The sequence below is a fragment of the Coturnix japonica genome, chromosome 14 (assembly GCF_054131305.1).
Source record: "Coturnix japonica strain WE chromosome 14, WE-NBRP24, whole genome shotgun sequence".
NCBI classification, from domain to species: domain Eukaryota; kingdom Metazoa; phylum Chordata; class Aves; order Galliformes; family Phasianidae; genus Coturnix; species Coturnix japonica.
In genome coordinates, this window is record NC_140676.1 from 7,744,758 (window position 1) to 7,759,442 (window position 14,685).

The following is a 14,685-nucleotide window of genomic DNA, read 5'->3' on the forward strand; positions in this document are numbered from 1 at the left end:
GGAAGCCCTTTTAACAAAGCTCCCTTTTGTTATCTTAACATGCTCATTACTCTTTTCATTCTACAAAAGCTCCAACCTCTGCCACATTTTGATCGTGGAGCATTTCTACCACTTTCTCCTAATTTGCTCTGCAGCATCACACACTGAAACAAACCATTCCTGTAATGGAACCACTTCTGATTGATGTATTGGAGCCATATTCCTTTATAGAGTTCAATCCCTAATCAGATATTCACATCTAAAGTGCTTCACTGGATCTCTGTATTACTGGTAAATGTGAGTCTTAAGTGAGTTCTGGTCTGCAAAGTTAGGAGCTTTGCAGCTCCCGACATTCCTTACCTTCTCATGGCTAAGATCTACTTCTGCTAAGCCGCTTACAAATCAGATGTGCCAGGCAGAGAACTTAACGTTGACAATTTGATTAATCTTCTTTGAATTATAGTGGTTTCATAAATTAAACTTCAAAAGGAGCTTCCTCTTTTCAGATAATGTTAGCTGGATAGAATAATGCTTTTAAAGTATCTTCCTTTTCAATCTGGGATTTCAACATGCAAATTCAGCAGAAGCCAAGAGGAAGCAGCACAATGGAAGCATCAAAAACATTTATTAAAAGCACTCCATTGTGCTTGGGGAGCATGTGAAGAGAATGAAAAGGTGAAGGCGAATTTAGTAGAGCACTGCACAGAAACAGAATTAGCAAGTCATGAGCTGTCACGTGGCTGTTAGCAGACTGAAAGGCTCTGTTGATTCGATTTATTCATTAGGGCTTTTCAGTAGTGTAGGTTATTAAGTGGGGGATATATTACAACTTACTTTTTGTATTTCCTTTCCTGGAGGATATTTTGCGACAGAGAAGCAGAGAAAGTTATTGAAGGTATCATGCCACATAAATGGGAGAATGATAGGAAAAAGAGCAGCACCACCAGCTCTCTGAAGATGGATCGAAAGAGCAATGCTGGCAACAGGAAGTCAAGAAAGTTTCGCTCCATTTCAAGATCACTTATACTGTGCAATGCCAGAAACAGTGATGATGGGTCAAGTCCCGATGAGAAATGTCCCGATCCCTTTGAGATCTCTACCAGCTGGGGTCAAGAGGAATTTGATTGCTGCCCTAGAGCACAACTGCCAAGCACATCAGAGACAGAAGACAGCTCACCTGATCCTCCATGTGTCATCAGCAGCACAGCCCAGTCCAAGGCAGCCGCAAATTCTAACTGCAACAACATGAGAAGAAAGTTACTTATCAAGGTAGGCACTGTGGTGTATTATATTGTAAGATTTTTCGTTGCAGTAGTTACTGGATGGGTTAATTCATATTTCTCAGGAACACAGGAATCCACCTGGCATTGTTAGAGCTATGAGCTTGCAATGTATCTCTATGTATAAACTGCATGAAAAAGGACTGGCTTCCTGACCACCCTGTAGCACCCTGCTGATGAGCGCTGCACAGAAATCAGTGGCTGCTAGGCCATTCACTGATGCAGACTAGCACAGCTGGTGCTTTCTACTTGCAGTATGTATCATGCTTGACATACAGAGCTGTCACTATAGAAAAATGTATGTGTAAAGTATGATACAATGAGACCTCACAAGCTACGCAAGTATAAATCATATTAATACTATGAAAGACACAGGAGATTGTGCAGGCAGATGTTCCTTCTCTCTGATTCAGGAAGGAGGGAGTGATGGCACTAAACCAGAGATGTCCCTTTCTCTAGAGATGTAAATATTAGATTTTTCCTTAATCCAGAAGCAACTATTTTAACCCCAGATCTCTGGCCATTTCTCAGTCTAGGCAATATATTTTAGAAGCCTTCAGAAATGCTTCCTTCTCTTTGACACATTCTAATTGCTCACTTTCTCTCTCCCTGTTGGTGTGTCACTGCAACAGTGACATAACTTTTAATAGTCTGTATCTTTCTTCATGGCAACTAATACCATTCTAATACCCCCTATCATTTGCTTTTTACATGTGCAAACAGTGGCTTATATTTCTTATGTAGTAGTGCTTACGTTTCTTTCCCCTACGCTATTTTTCTTACATATTCTATTTTATTTTACTTACCTTCAGTAAAAAGTGATAAAACCAGACCTCTACATCTAAAGACAGATTGAACTGAAAATCTGAATCTCCCCTTATGTTTTGAGTTTCTTACTAATGATCACAGTATATAGTCCCACACTGCAAAGTCTGCAGCAGGACAGAAATTGGGTGATGATGTATTTCAGCCCCTAGGCAAAACCACAGAACAAAGACAAAAAGCAAGCCAAGTTTCTATTGCATTCTGACAGAAAACCTAAGGAGGTGGAAATGACTGAAATACAAAAATACACCTGCAAAACCATAGCACCTCCTCTCATTTGGAAACAGCCTGTATACACTTTGCTGACGTCCATCTGGGAGTAACGAAGGAGCTGGCCTCTGTCACTCTCCCCTTTTCTCTTTTTAGCACAGCTGAAATGTTTTCTTGGGTGCATGTCAGTTATCACAGCCTGCTTTCTTTCATACCTCCAAAACAAGTCAGGCTCCAATAACATCGTGATCCATACCCTTGTGAAACTATTCAGTATCTTACTGCAGACTGTAAGTTATTTGGTATTCTACCAGGCAAACAGCTTGAACAGGGATCTGGGGAACAGAGTAATTCTCATATCTAATGCCGTTGTATACATAAGTATCACTGGTAAGGGAATCAGCCCCTCTTAGGTTGGTGCACCTTTACCAGTGCAGTCAGGGTCTCACTGACGCTACAGGTAACAGACACACTAAATTCCCTTTTCAGAGCTCTCATAACCATACAAACTTCTTCAGATGCCACTTGTTAATGCTCCTGCCTTTCAGAGTCACAGATCAGTGGTTGTGAGAAGTCTCATCTCAGCATGCTAAGTGGAATGAGCATCAGTAACAGCTACACCGACCTTATCTGTACCACTCATACTGAGGCTTTGCCCTATATTACGAAAGCAGTGATTTCTATTTTCCATATGGCACAAGCCTGTCATCATCTTTCTATACCATGTGTCTTATCTTAAACGTGAAGATTCTCTGTTTAAGAAAGAAGTCAGCAAGAGTTTTTCAAGTCTTAAAGTACAACACTCTCTTCATCTCCACGTGACACTTCAGAAATTCACAATGTGTGATTCAGAGCTGAAGGATCCTTGCCTTTGTTCAAGAAAATTGATTCCATTCTTTCTGTGGTGTTGTTGAGGTTATCCCACTGCTCTTTTGCTTTCCATTCCCAACAGTCTTAAGTATGTCTTTGAAAGTGCTGGTAACTCTCATGCAACTGAACAACTTCATTTTTTTTCTGTCATACATAGAAGGAGAGAGGAATGTTTAAAAGTGCAGCGTGATTTAATGTTCCCTATGCCTCCCTTCTTCAGAACTAGGGGAGAACCAAGAACATCAGCCTTCCAAACATTAGTTTCACTTTTCTGCTCAAAAAGTAAAGTATCTCATAGAATCATAAAATGGCTTGGATTGGAAGAGACCTTAAAAATCATTTAGTTCCACCCTCTCTGCTTTGGCCAGGGCTGCCACCCACTAGATCTCTGTGAACCGTACCCACTCAATTGCATGAGACTCACTGTTACACAAGCCATAAGCAAAACATTTGGGGACTTCTGCATATGGGTTAGAGGCACATATTTTTCTTCTTCTGCCCCCCTACAGCTCTTTCTACCACACCAGAAAGCTATTATTTCATGGACTTTCCAACCATTTCTTTCTTTCAGTCTGGTTATTTGTACTAAAAGCAAAAGTAGTAAATAACACATCACCACGCACAGCCAGACAAAGAAACACTGGATCAAAATCTCACAGTATGTAATGTATGCAATATAAGATGTTACCTGGGAAATAATTTCTCAGTCTGATCCATTAATCTCTCACATTAAAGACTCCAGTGTATGTCTTCTACTTTCATTATATATTCTAAATAGCCAGGATTTTTTTCCTCCTCTAAATGGACTGCTAGCAGTAATGAGAATGGTTTTTTAATTCATTTGGTTTCCATGTTCCAAGATTCACTCATATTGACTATAGCTCATTGAGCCTCCAGCACATGATGTTACTTGGGCATCATCCATCCAACAGCTCATGGACCACTTAGCTTCTAAGATGAGGCTCACTTACTCTAGCACTGACATAGCTGGGAAACCAGCTTCTCAATTTATAAATAAAAAGATCTCCTTTGTAGCTTGCTTCTCACAAAATTAGTAGTTTTCTGGTTGCCTGAAAAGAAACAACAACAAAAAAAAAGGCAAACAGTATCTGATATCCAATGCATTTAACAAAGCAAACTGCTGAAGACAGCCTTGCCTTCTGGTGTCATTACAAAATCCGAAGCTTTGTAGTTTGTCAGATGGACAAGAAAGGAGAATATTGACTCATTCTTTGGAAAGCAGCTGTCTCACGGGGTTTGAGAGATGCTTCCAGAAGCATTCCTTCTCAGTCAAGGGCTCTCCTCCCTGCACCAAGGACAGCCTGGGAAGCACCGATAGTTACCAGTGAGTCTGGCAGAAGTGGGTGAAAAACCATCTAGAATAAACTTCAAAAGGGAAGGACTGGTTCTTTATATGAACACTCAATTCAAACTGATCTGCACTGCTCCACTCAGTTCCAGAACCTTCTCTGTCCTTGCTTCCTTTGGTTCCTGACTCTCTGCTTCAAGGGGAAAAAAACGCAGAAGGTCATTTTCTCCCTTGTTTGTCACAAGAATTATTTTTATTAACTTGCCTTTGTGCAGAAGCCAATTAGCTGGTTCCTTGGTACCAGGACAAGTGTTATGGCAACAGACTGTAATGTCTTGAACATGAGCCTATGTCAAGGATGGAAAAACAAAGCAAGTAGAGGAGACTGCATTTATTTGGACGTTTCTGTTTCCTCCTCCCTTTTTCTGTTTGCTCTGTCCATCTTCCCAGTCTCCTTGCTTTTGTGACATCAGGGCCATGATATCCCCAGAGCAAGTTGGGAAAGAGGCAGTAATGCTAAGGCAGTGCATGCAGCAAAATGTTGGCCAGGGTACTGGCTGCCCAAAAAAACAAATCAGAGCCCAGATGACGGGTGGAAAGGTCTATCTGAAATATCTGATATGCTGCTGTGTATCTAGGGCAGAATCTGAATCCCATGCCCTGATTCTTGCATTATCCTAAGGCTTCCTGGCTTTTACCATTTTATTAATTGCAAAGGGAATATACTGCTGGGAAAATGAATTACATCTACTATAAATATTTTGGAAGGACCAAGGCTTTGGCTGAGGGATGTCAGAATCAGTGGAGTCATGTCAGTTTATGCCAAAGAGACTCTCTGTTAGAAATGATGCAGTAAAATAGGTTTCTTGAAGAAAACCCCAAAAGGCTGTGATCTCTTCATCTTCCACTTGGAAATCCCAGCCATTTCACAGCTGGGAAGGCAGAAAAGCCAAATATTTAAATTCACTATTGTACTGTTGTTAGATTTTTTATTTTATTTTATTTTTTTTTTTTTGCTTTTTATGTGTTTTTGGTCTTTTTTTAAACCAGCAGTCAATCAGCTCATTGTCATATGCTTAGTTAACAGAGTCAAAGACCTTACGTGAACCAGCCTTGTATAACACTTCACTTCAGACAATCTAACTACTGTGTCTTACGTTGAGAGTACACAAAAGTGTTTTAGTTTTTCACAGATGCCATGGTTACCCTTACTTCAAAACAACATCTGGAATGAGACATTTAGAGACGGGATTTGGGGTTAGAAATGTCTAATGAGAACATGAAGGGAAAAAAAATTTCTTAAGTGGCAGATAGAAAAACATCCTCTGAAATTTTTCATTGAGCGCTGCAAAAGAAGGGGAGCAGGAGGAGAGAATTTGCCTGGACTTGCAAATTACTTTTCCAGAGCAAAGCACATGAAACATTAATTTACTCTCACCTGCAACATAAATTCATTTAAGAAGACTCTTGAACTCCCCCTTTGATTTCAATGTTTCAGCCAAACAGATTCAGCTTAAAGACTAATTTTGTTTATAATGCACTCCTGCAGACCATCTTCATTTTGGTTTCATGGTAATGGGCAATGCAAACACAAGTTTCCCCTGAGTCCTGAAGCACTGGGTTGCAAAGCCCTTTAGAAGCAGATAGATTTTATTCACTGGCAGCAAATATGCGCTTAAAAATATGCACTAATTCCGAGTAGGCAAAGTTGACCTAGAATCCACCTGCCTATTCCCTCCCTCCCCAACCTCCCAATCTCACTTTAGCAAATTTTCAGCATTTGCTACAGAGCTATAAATCACTATGCAAAAACAGCAGGGCACATTAAAAGGGAGGAGAATGAAAACAAATACTGCCTTTACTCTTGAAACCATCAGCAATATTTCTATGCATATAATAATAAGTGAGACAGGAAATAAAAGACATTAAAGAGCAAAACCCAAAGCAAATTGACTGCTGGCATGTGAAGTGGTCAAATGTTTACTTTTCTAGAGAACAGCTTTTATTAATTTTTTGTCATGTTGCAATAACTTGGATGTGAATACAAGGATCTATATCCAGGGCCCAAAAGAAGTGCAAATGCTGACAACATACAGATACCGCCACGTGTCCCGCCTGTCCAATAAACTTGTTTTTTAAGTAATTCACATAAATGCATTTAAAAAACTGTTGACACACACAGAGCCTATTTGAAATGCTGCCCAACTTGGTAAGATGACCGCAGTGTTAAAGAAAAATTGTTCCCAAAACTTCTCTACAATGCACAATTAATTTTGCTTCTTTCCTTCTAAGAGCACGCAACTGATTGCTCTTGGAAAGAAAATATTCTATTAAGTTCTCATTGGTGTTATTTCACATGCATGTCCTAATACAAGCCAGAATTTCCAGCCTTGCATTTATCCCATTGAACAAAACACCTTCCCCAAAGGGCTGACAGGGCGCTGCAATAAGCAAACTCAGAGCCAAACACACTGCACCTCTGTGATGTCCTGGGAAACTGACAATAGCCAAATGCTTTTCTGACAAATAATTATAAAGAGTATTATAAATACTATGTGTGCAGCAGCTGTGCACTAAGAACAAGTTCTTGGAAGGGAATGAGCATGAGAGACATTGGGGGCGGCCTGAAGAGGCCCACCATTAAGTAGAAATTAAGACTGAAATGGACAAGGAGAGCAGCTACACGAAGCTGTGTGTGTCTGCCTGATCAGCAGCAGTGACAAAACATCTGTATATTTCAAGGGAGTAGAACACAGTCATAAGGGCTCCTACCTTTAATATCTATCTTACATCTCTTCTGATTTAGAATTAGCACACTGCTCTTTTGAGAACCCTGTTGATTTAATGGATGCTTCATGTATATAGAATCTGGTCTGTAATTTCTCACCAATGTATAAAATGAGTATTTTTTTCTACTCACGATCTGACATTTCAAGACATCAGAATTTATTTTGTTACCATACTGCAGACTTTAAAGCAGTGCCATGAGATGGAAAAGAACCTAACAATCCTGGTTTCAAGCATATATTTCCCCAAAATATTTTACCTTGTGAAAAAAGTAAATGCAGAAATTATAAAACCAATACTATAGTTCAAACAAACTGGTTTAAAACGGAATCCTGTCCATACTCATACACTTACCTATTACTCACTGGAAGCACTCTTCAAACACAAAAGATGCTCCTCATTAAGTGCAGACAATCTAGAATGCAAGCAAACACACAGAGTTAACAAGTCAGTCAAAACAAGCATGGCCCTTATCTGTTACCTACTAAATTCAGTCTGTAGTGAGTCCAGGGCACAAACTCAAATACCCCATTCATTCACAGTCTTGGATTTACTCTGTCTGGTTTCAGAATGGGAACCAAGCTCTGACATCTGGGATGATAATGATCTTTATTGAAATTGCTGTAAATTCGAAGTTTGCCTTTGCTGACATGCAGGTATAATGTTATCCCTATTGATTTGTGGAGAAAGAGCACAATAACCCTCAGGGCTGGATGAACTCTGCTTAGGGGAGGAAGCAGCTCCAGAGATGCTAAAGAAGGTGGTTATATAGCTTTCCTTGTGCTGTCAAAGAACTACAAATCACTGGAAATAGTCCATGACACTTGGAGAAGTGGACCCTGGAGTAATACAGACAGCTGACCGCTGCTGTACCTTGTGAACAAGACAGTGCTGCTGACAACGGCCTGCCTTGATGTATGGAGTGCACATCCCTGTCTGAAATCTGTCTCAGACATAGAGCCCTGCTGGGAACAAATCTGTATCCAAAACAAGCTGAGAACCCTGTTCAGTTTGTGTTGTCTGGGGAGGCTGGTGCAGGCAAGGAAAGTGGATTTAGCTCAGAGAGAATGAATACTTTAATTAGGAAGTGTACTGAGAAGATGGATGAAAAATACTGTTCTAACATTCCAACTTTCTTCATCTTTTCAGACTGTTTAAGTGTTAAAGTGTCTGTGCTGGAGGATTGTATTTCCTAGACAAAAGCGCTGTCCTTTGTATGCTCACTCAATCCATTCTTTGCTTTATTTACTCACATGACTTAAGACTATTTCTGTATGCCCATATGCTAATGATTCATAACTGTGTTACAAATGTGCTTACAATTAGCCCTCCAGATGCAGCACACAGACTACAGTAACCTCAATCAGACTGGAGAGGACAAAACCTTCCAGCGTTGCAGTCATCTTCGCTCCCCTGCCCACTACTTAACAAGTCAGCAGCCAGGGTGGAGCTCCTCATGTTTTGCATGCACTTATTTTTCATTCAGAGCTACCATGTATTTTGGAGTATTTCCTTTTCTGCTGTATGTTTACTTTTTCTCCCTGACTTTTTCTTATAATTGTCAGCAGGAGCAAAAGTTAGCCAGCTGCTATTACAAATGTATTATCAGTTCTCTTCCCCTATATGCAGCATTCTTCTTCTTCCTTTTTTTAGCCAGAAGCTAAGGAAAACAATTTCTTTAAACACTGACTTACTGCATACCATTAAAAGCCAATTCTTCTTGGAGGCAACATGGTTCTAAGATCACTTTCAGCATTTCTTCACAAGATGCACTATCAATGTATGCAACTTTTAGCATCCATTGTACTTTTTCTTTAATGCAATCTTTCATCTTTCTGAATCAGGACAACTGCATCTGCAGATTGTGTGCAACCAGAGGAAACAGCAGCTCAGGAATCAAGCTTTCCAGGAGTCCAAACTGCGCCTCTCTCTGGAAAGGGTTCTCAGGCTGCCAGGTACCTGCTGGAGGCACAACAAACAGGTACAGCACACACAAGCTTGTAAGTGAACTATTTGTCTGCACAGATTTTGCACAACCAGCATTCAGTGATGAGTTTGGGCTATTCTATACTGTCATAATAGCCTGGGCAGAAGCCTGTACTCCTTGAGCGTCTACATATAACAAGCTGGCCAGCATGGGAGCTTCCAGACAGGGAAACAAAGAAACTGGGAGGGAACGTCTCACACCTGAGCTCTGTCCCCATAGACAGCACATGTATCAGTAGCTTGAACCCTTCGGTGCTGAAGACTTAAGGCAAAACAAGAGCCTCAATACCAAAGGCATAGTCTAGGAATGGAGTACTACATTCCTTGAGATGGAGCATATAATACATCAAAACATGCCAGAAAGAGCTCTCTTCAAGACAAAGGGAAGATTGCAGTTCACTCCTGAAGTGAGGCACTTAGCACAATAGTGCCATATTTTTCTTTGTCTGTAAAATGATACGTATTCATTTTCCTCTACTCTTTCTTTCTTTTTAAGGGATGGACGTCTGAGTCCAAGGAATGAAATGTTAACACTAAATGGGCAATCACTTAAAGATCTGTCCAGCAAGGAGGCTGAATCTCTCATTCAATCAACAACACAGCTGGTGAGCATGGTGATGGCTAGCAAAGTAAGCATGGAAGTTGTGTTTCCCCCCTCAGTTGTGGGGTGATTTGACAACATTTACTTGAGAGAAAGGGAATTCTTGCATCAGACACTTGAAGGACGTGGTTTTGCTCTTTATGACTAAACCCCAAACCTCTTGTGGTCAGACTGTTAGCTTCAGCACAGTTTTTTTTTTCCCCAGATAAACAGAAGCCAAGGCCCTGGGAAATTCTAGCAAAATCTGTACAATACTTGCTTTTAGAAATGCATGGCTAGCTAGTGCTCGTTTTCCCTTTGGAAGCTGAGAAAAAGAAGAGGTGGATTAAGAATTGGTGAATCCAGAAGCCAGAAAGCAGCTCCTGCTGGTTTTTTGGGTTTTTTCGGTTGGGTTTTTTTTCTTCTTCTTTTTAATTCTAGGATTTGTAACTAGAAAGTTCTTGTGATAAAAGTTAAGGGAGCCTACAATAGAAAGAGGGAAACAGGAGGCATCTGCAGGTCAGCATCCCTGGGTTATCACTAAATATTTCTGGGAGAAACCCTTTAGATCTGTTTCTTTGGATTAGACCCTTTGCACCACCCAAAACCAGAAGGCATTAAGAGTTTTTCACTTGCAAATACAATGGGGTTGGTTCCCCATGACACATTTGCCACTTGGAAGACAATAGAGTTTAGCCAGAGGTTTATTGCAGGCTTAAGGTCGTGATGTTCAAGGAAAAAAAAAAAGTTACCATCTGATTGTAGGTTTTTCTTCTTTTTGTTTAATTATTATTATCTACAGTAAGGTCACATAGAAAACTGTGGCATGATCCTAGACTGAGGAAGTACTTCTGTCTGGACCTGCTATCGGGCCTGGATAGAGAGCACTCCCTTCCATGAACTGTCTCACCCAGATGTCTACAGGGTTCTGCCAAGTTTCTTGCTTTTTTCCCCTCTTCCTTAAGCAGCTGAGTGGCCAGAGATATCCCAAAACTACTGTAGCACATTACCACTCAAGGCTCAGGCAGGTGACCTGTGCAGTTAAAGACAGATTTGCATCAAAATACTTAAGGGTTAAGAGTAAAGGCTTTTCAAGCAAGCTAGCTTGTAAAAGAAACCCTGCAAAATCAGTTCCACAACGCCTCTTTGAGGACATTCTCTGCATTTTTTAATCTCAAGAGCTCGTAGGAGAAAGGGAACTGAAAGCCCCAGCATGATTTAGCTACGTGATAAATGCCTCCACCTGCTGTCAAAGAGGAAAATTGCCATTTGTCAGTTCTTAGATGTTATCACTTATTTATTATCATTTATCATAAGTTTATCATTTAGTTTTTGAAAAATGCTCAACCCTTGTCCTCAGTGATGCTAAATACACATATTTGGGCATTATTCAAAGATGTGTGGGAGTCAGACACCAAATCACTGCTGTAAAGCTGAGCTCAAACATTTTTGTTTTGAAAATTATTAATTCTCTTCTAAGAAAAAAAGTGCTTGAAAGCCTCAGTCATCCTCAAAAATTGGAGTAGGATGGCTACACTTTATCCATGCATCAAAGCGTTACTCTGAATCGACTGGTGATGTCCACTAATTTTATGCCCATTCTCTTTAAAGACCAGAACCTATTTCTACCTTATTGCTTTGGCAAGTTTAATAATATTTCTTTGACAAAGCACTGAGCTATCTACTACATTATCATCTTATACATTTTAAGTAATTAATTTTGCTCAATGTTTTTGCTTCAAGCTACAAGCCAAATCAGGAGAAAATTTGCTTTTAAATTGAGATCACTTTCAAGAATTTATTGCATAGTAATTGTCTTACTAGAAAAAAGTCAACAGATGGAGGTATTTCTCCTTAATACATTCTCTGGTCTCTTGTTTTTTTCACCTCGAAGGAAATGCCAACCAGTAAGGAAAGGCCTTTGGAAATACAAAATGGTTGTTTTCTGCAAAGTAAAGCCTTGTGTCAGCGGACACGCAGTAACTCAACCAGTAAGTTGCCAAGAAATCACTTTTTTCTCTTGCAGTATTATGGGAGTGCACAGCACATTACTCTGTTTGCAGTGTTGGAAGATAGCACAGCTGGTGTCCAGACACTCTGAGATCCCCAGCTAAGAAACTGCTGCCACATAAGGGCATTGATATTCATATTATCCAACCCTACAATCAGGGGTTTTGCATGGAAACTTACTGTATGTTTATCAAAGTATACTCTAAATAAGCCGATACTCTTCTTGTTGGGAATGTTTGTTTTTAATATAATTAACGCTAATTGCTATTCCCACGGTTAGAATTAAAAAGATGGCACCCTTCGGAGAGATTTACAGCTAGGAAAACAAAACAAAACAAAACCTTTTCTAAGGGAAATTTACCTGATCAGATGAATGTGCAGAGATTTCCAAAGCTAAGAGTAGTAACTTGGCCACTCTCCCCATGTCCCACAGGTGTAAACCCATACTGGATAGGGGACATGGACTGCACAGCACCCCGGAAAGCTGTGCCCTTCAGAGAGCGGCAGCCTCATGCCCTCCATTCCAATCGGAAATCACTTTCCCAACAGCTGGACTGCTCTGGAGGGAGAACCCCAGTAAGTGCTATGGGAAATCACCTGAAAAACAGAAAAAAATACACTGAGAATCTCTGATTGATGGTGGCAGCCAGCTTTCCCATCCAGACATCTTCCTCTCAGGCCCAATCAGGGAAAACAGCACCAGAGGCACCACCAGTCTCTGGCACATCTGTTACCTCTCCCCCATGAAGAGTAGGAAAGGCACTATGTCAATGAAATCCCTTTTCTTCAGTACCTTCTCCTTTCCCTTGCCCTGGCAGGCTTTACAGAGTGTGCAAATTCCCCCCACGTGGTTTGTACCACCTTGATAGCCACCCAGAGCTCGCTGCTGAAGTGGCCCCTACCCCAGCACCTCCCCACTGCTGGCCATGGAGGTGTGCTGTGCACATGGTCTGAACTTCAGGCCCTGCTGCCATGAGTCTCCTGGCTTCCCTCCATTGGCCCAGTTATGACCACATGCAGGTATGGAGTCACCTCATAGCTGGTAGTCACTGTATGCCCCTTTGCTATCTAAGCAATCCACCACAGCTCAGAGGAGCAGTGACAAATAGGGGGCATGAGGGTATTTGAGGTCCCATGTGGTGGGTGCTGCCCATGGCTCTTTGGTGGCATCCCAGTTCTGGGTGCTGCAACCCACAACAAAAACAAACAGACAGCACAGAAAGCACAGTTCACACAGCCAGAAACACAGGAAATTTGAAAAGTTCCACTTACAGGAGGCCTGTAACAGGGGAATAAGCAATGACAGAGATGTGGCACAGGTATACTCACCAAAGAGTACATTCTTGGTCTTGCACAGGCATCTTCCTCCTCCTTGGATTTCTTCATGTTCTCAACATGATGTTGAATGAATAAGTTTGTTTGCATGTTAACATCATGACTCACATTATAGCATTTGTGGAAGTTGTATTTTTGACTGATGTTCCATGCACTTTCATCCCTGTTAGTTTTACTCTGCTGCTAAAAAAAAGCATTCAAGTTGCTGGGATTTGTAATGAGTTCTATTGACTCTGGCTCTGCTAAACTGTGCATGGTTAGCTTCAGGTAATGACTTTTGTTGATGCTTAAATTAGTTTGTAATACCCAATTCTGTGTTCAGTTAGGAGGTTTCCCTTAAATATTTCATTAAAGGTTCATTAAAATGGGTCAAATCTCAGGGGATGGAATGAAGAAACCCACTCACTGTGGCAGGGAGGGGGGGGAAAAGCACTGAGAAATTGCTTGCCTTGGTTATCAAGCAAAAAAGGTGTGCTTCATCTGTTTCAGCTGTAGAGAAAATCCTGTGTGTTTGCTTAATGAAGACAGTGCAGAGTAGTTTACAGCCTGAAGAAATACTGTAAGCACTAATTCATATTTTTGGGGAAATGCAGAAAGCAAGTTATATATGCCTTGTTGTAAATTATTCAGTAGCAAGATGAGGAAAGGGGTTAGAATTTCTTGTTTCTGAGTTCAGTTCACAGGGACAAATGCAGCAATTCTTTTTCAGTAATAGCCACAAATGGGATTTGGGCATGGGGAATCGAGTGAGAGCACAAATGTATCTTTCTACACCACCACATAACTTCAACTTCATTCCGGTTTTGGACAATTTCAGTAAGCAGGACCTCTGGGTTCAATTCACATGCATTTAAAGAAAGCATAACACAGACCACCACCAACTGAATGTATCACAGAGATCTGTTTTAACATAAAAAGCCCCAAACTCCATAATGTGGTCCATGCAAATTGATTAGCTGAATAACAACTGGCTTCTCAAAATGAGAAGGATTTTTTAAGCCTTTGGTAACATTGGTTGTAAATAAGAAAATTTAAAATAAACGAGTTACCTTAATTTGCATCAAAGAATGGCTGGTTCTGCATGAAAATTGTACTTTTTGTGTTCACAGGCAATTTCAAGGCCATCTAGATCACTAAGTACAGCACAGCTGGTGCATACATCTTGTGGCTCACAGGCTTCGGTAATCTCTAATATCGTGTTGATGAAAGGACAAGGGAAGGTGAGGCTGGCTCTGTTGACTTACATGGTGTACTTACTTATCGCGTTATGCTTCATTCCTCAACTGCAAACTGATAACGACTTCAGGTACTCAGGTTGCTTGTAGTCTGCCAGTTCATAGCTGAATACAAAGAATACAGGATACGAAATTTATGTACTTATACATATACCTCTTGAACTTGTTGAGTAAGTTATTAAAACTTTCTTGTTTCATATTTTGTCTGTAACTATTTAAGCTGTGAGATACCTCTCAGAAGTTGTTATATGAAGTACGATAAGTATCATTTACAAAATC

General features: G+C 40.6%; 1 protein-coding gene across 11 annotated transcripts in view; it reads left to right on the forward strand.

Moving 5' to 3' along the window:
• The window catches only part of IL16 (interleukin 16), a 40,694-nt gene that overhangs the window by 12,651 nt on the left and 13,358 nt on the right, over window positions 1-14,685 (forward strand). For 6 of the 11 annotated variants that reach the window (XM_085515414.1, XM_085515416.1, XM_085515419.1 and 3 more), the window contains exons 3-8: window positions 837-1,248; window positions 9,105-9,241; window positions 9,743-9,875; window positions 11,721-11,817; window positions 12,270-12,412; window positions 14,281-14,391. In XM_085515414.1, coding sequence (XP_085371540.1) covers window positions 837-1,248; window positions 9,105-9,241; window positions 9,743-9,875; window positions 11,721-11,817; window positions 12,270-12,412; window positions 14,281-14,391 — 1,033 coding nt within the window. Of the gene's footprint in view, window positions 1-836; window positions 1,249-9,104; window positions 9,242-9,742; window positions 9,876-11,720; window positions 11,818-12,269; window positions 12,413-14,280; window positions 14,392-14,685 lie in introns of those variants that run through there. The other 5 variants (XM_032446825.2, XM_015872987.3, XM_085515420.1 and 2 more) reach the window with 4 other exon arrangements.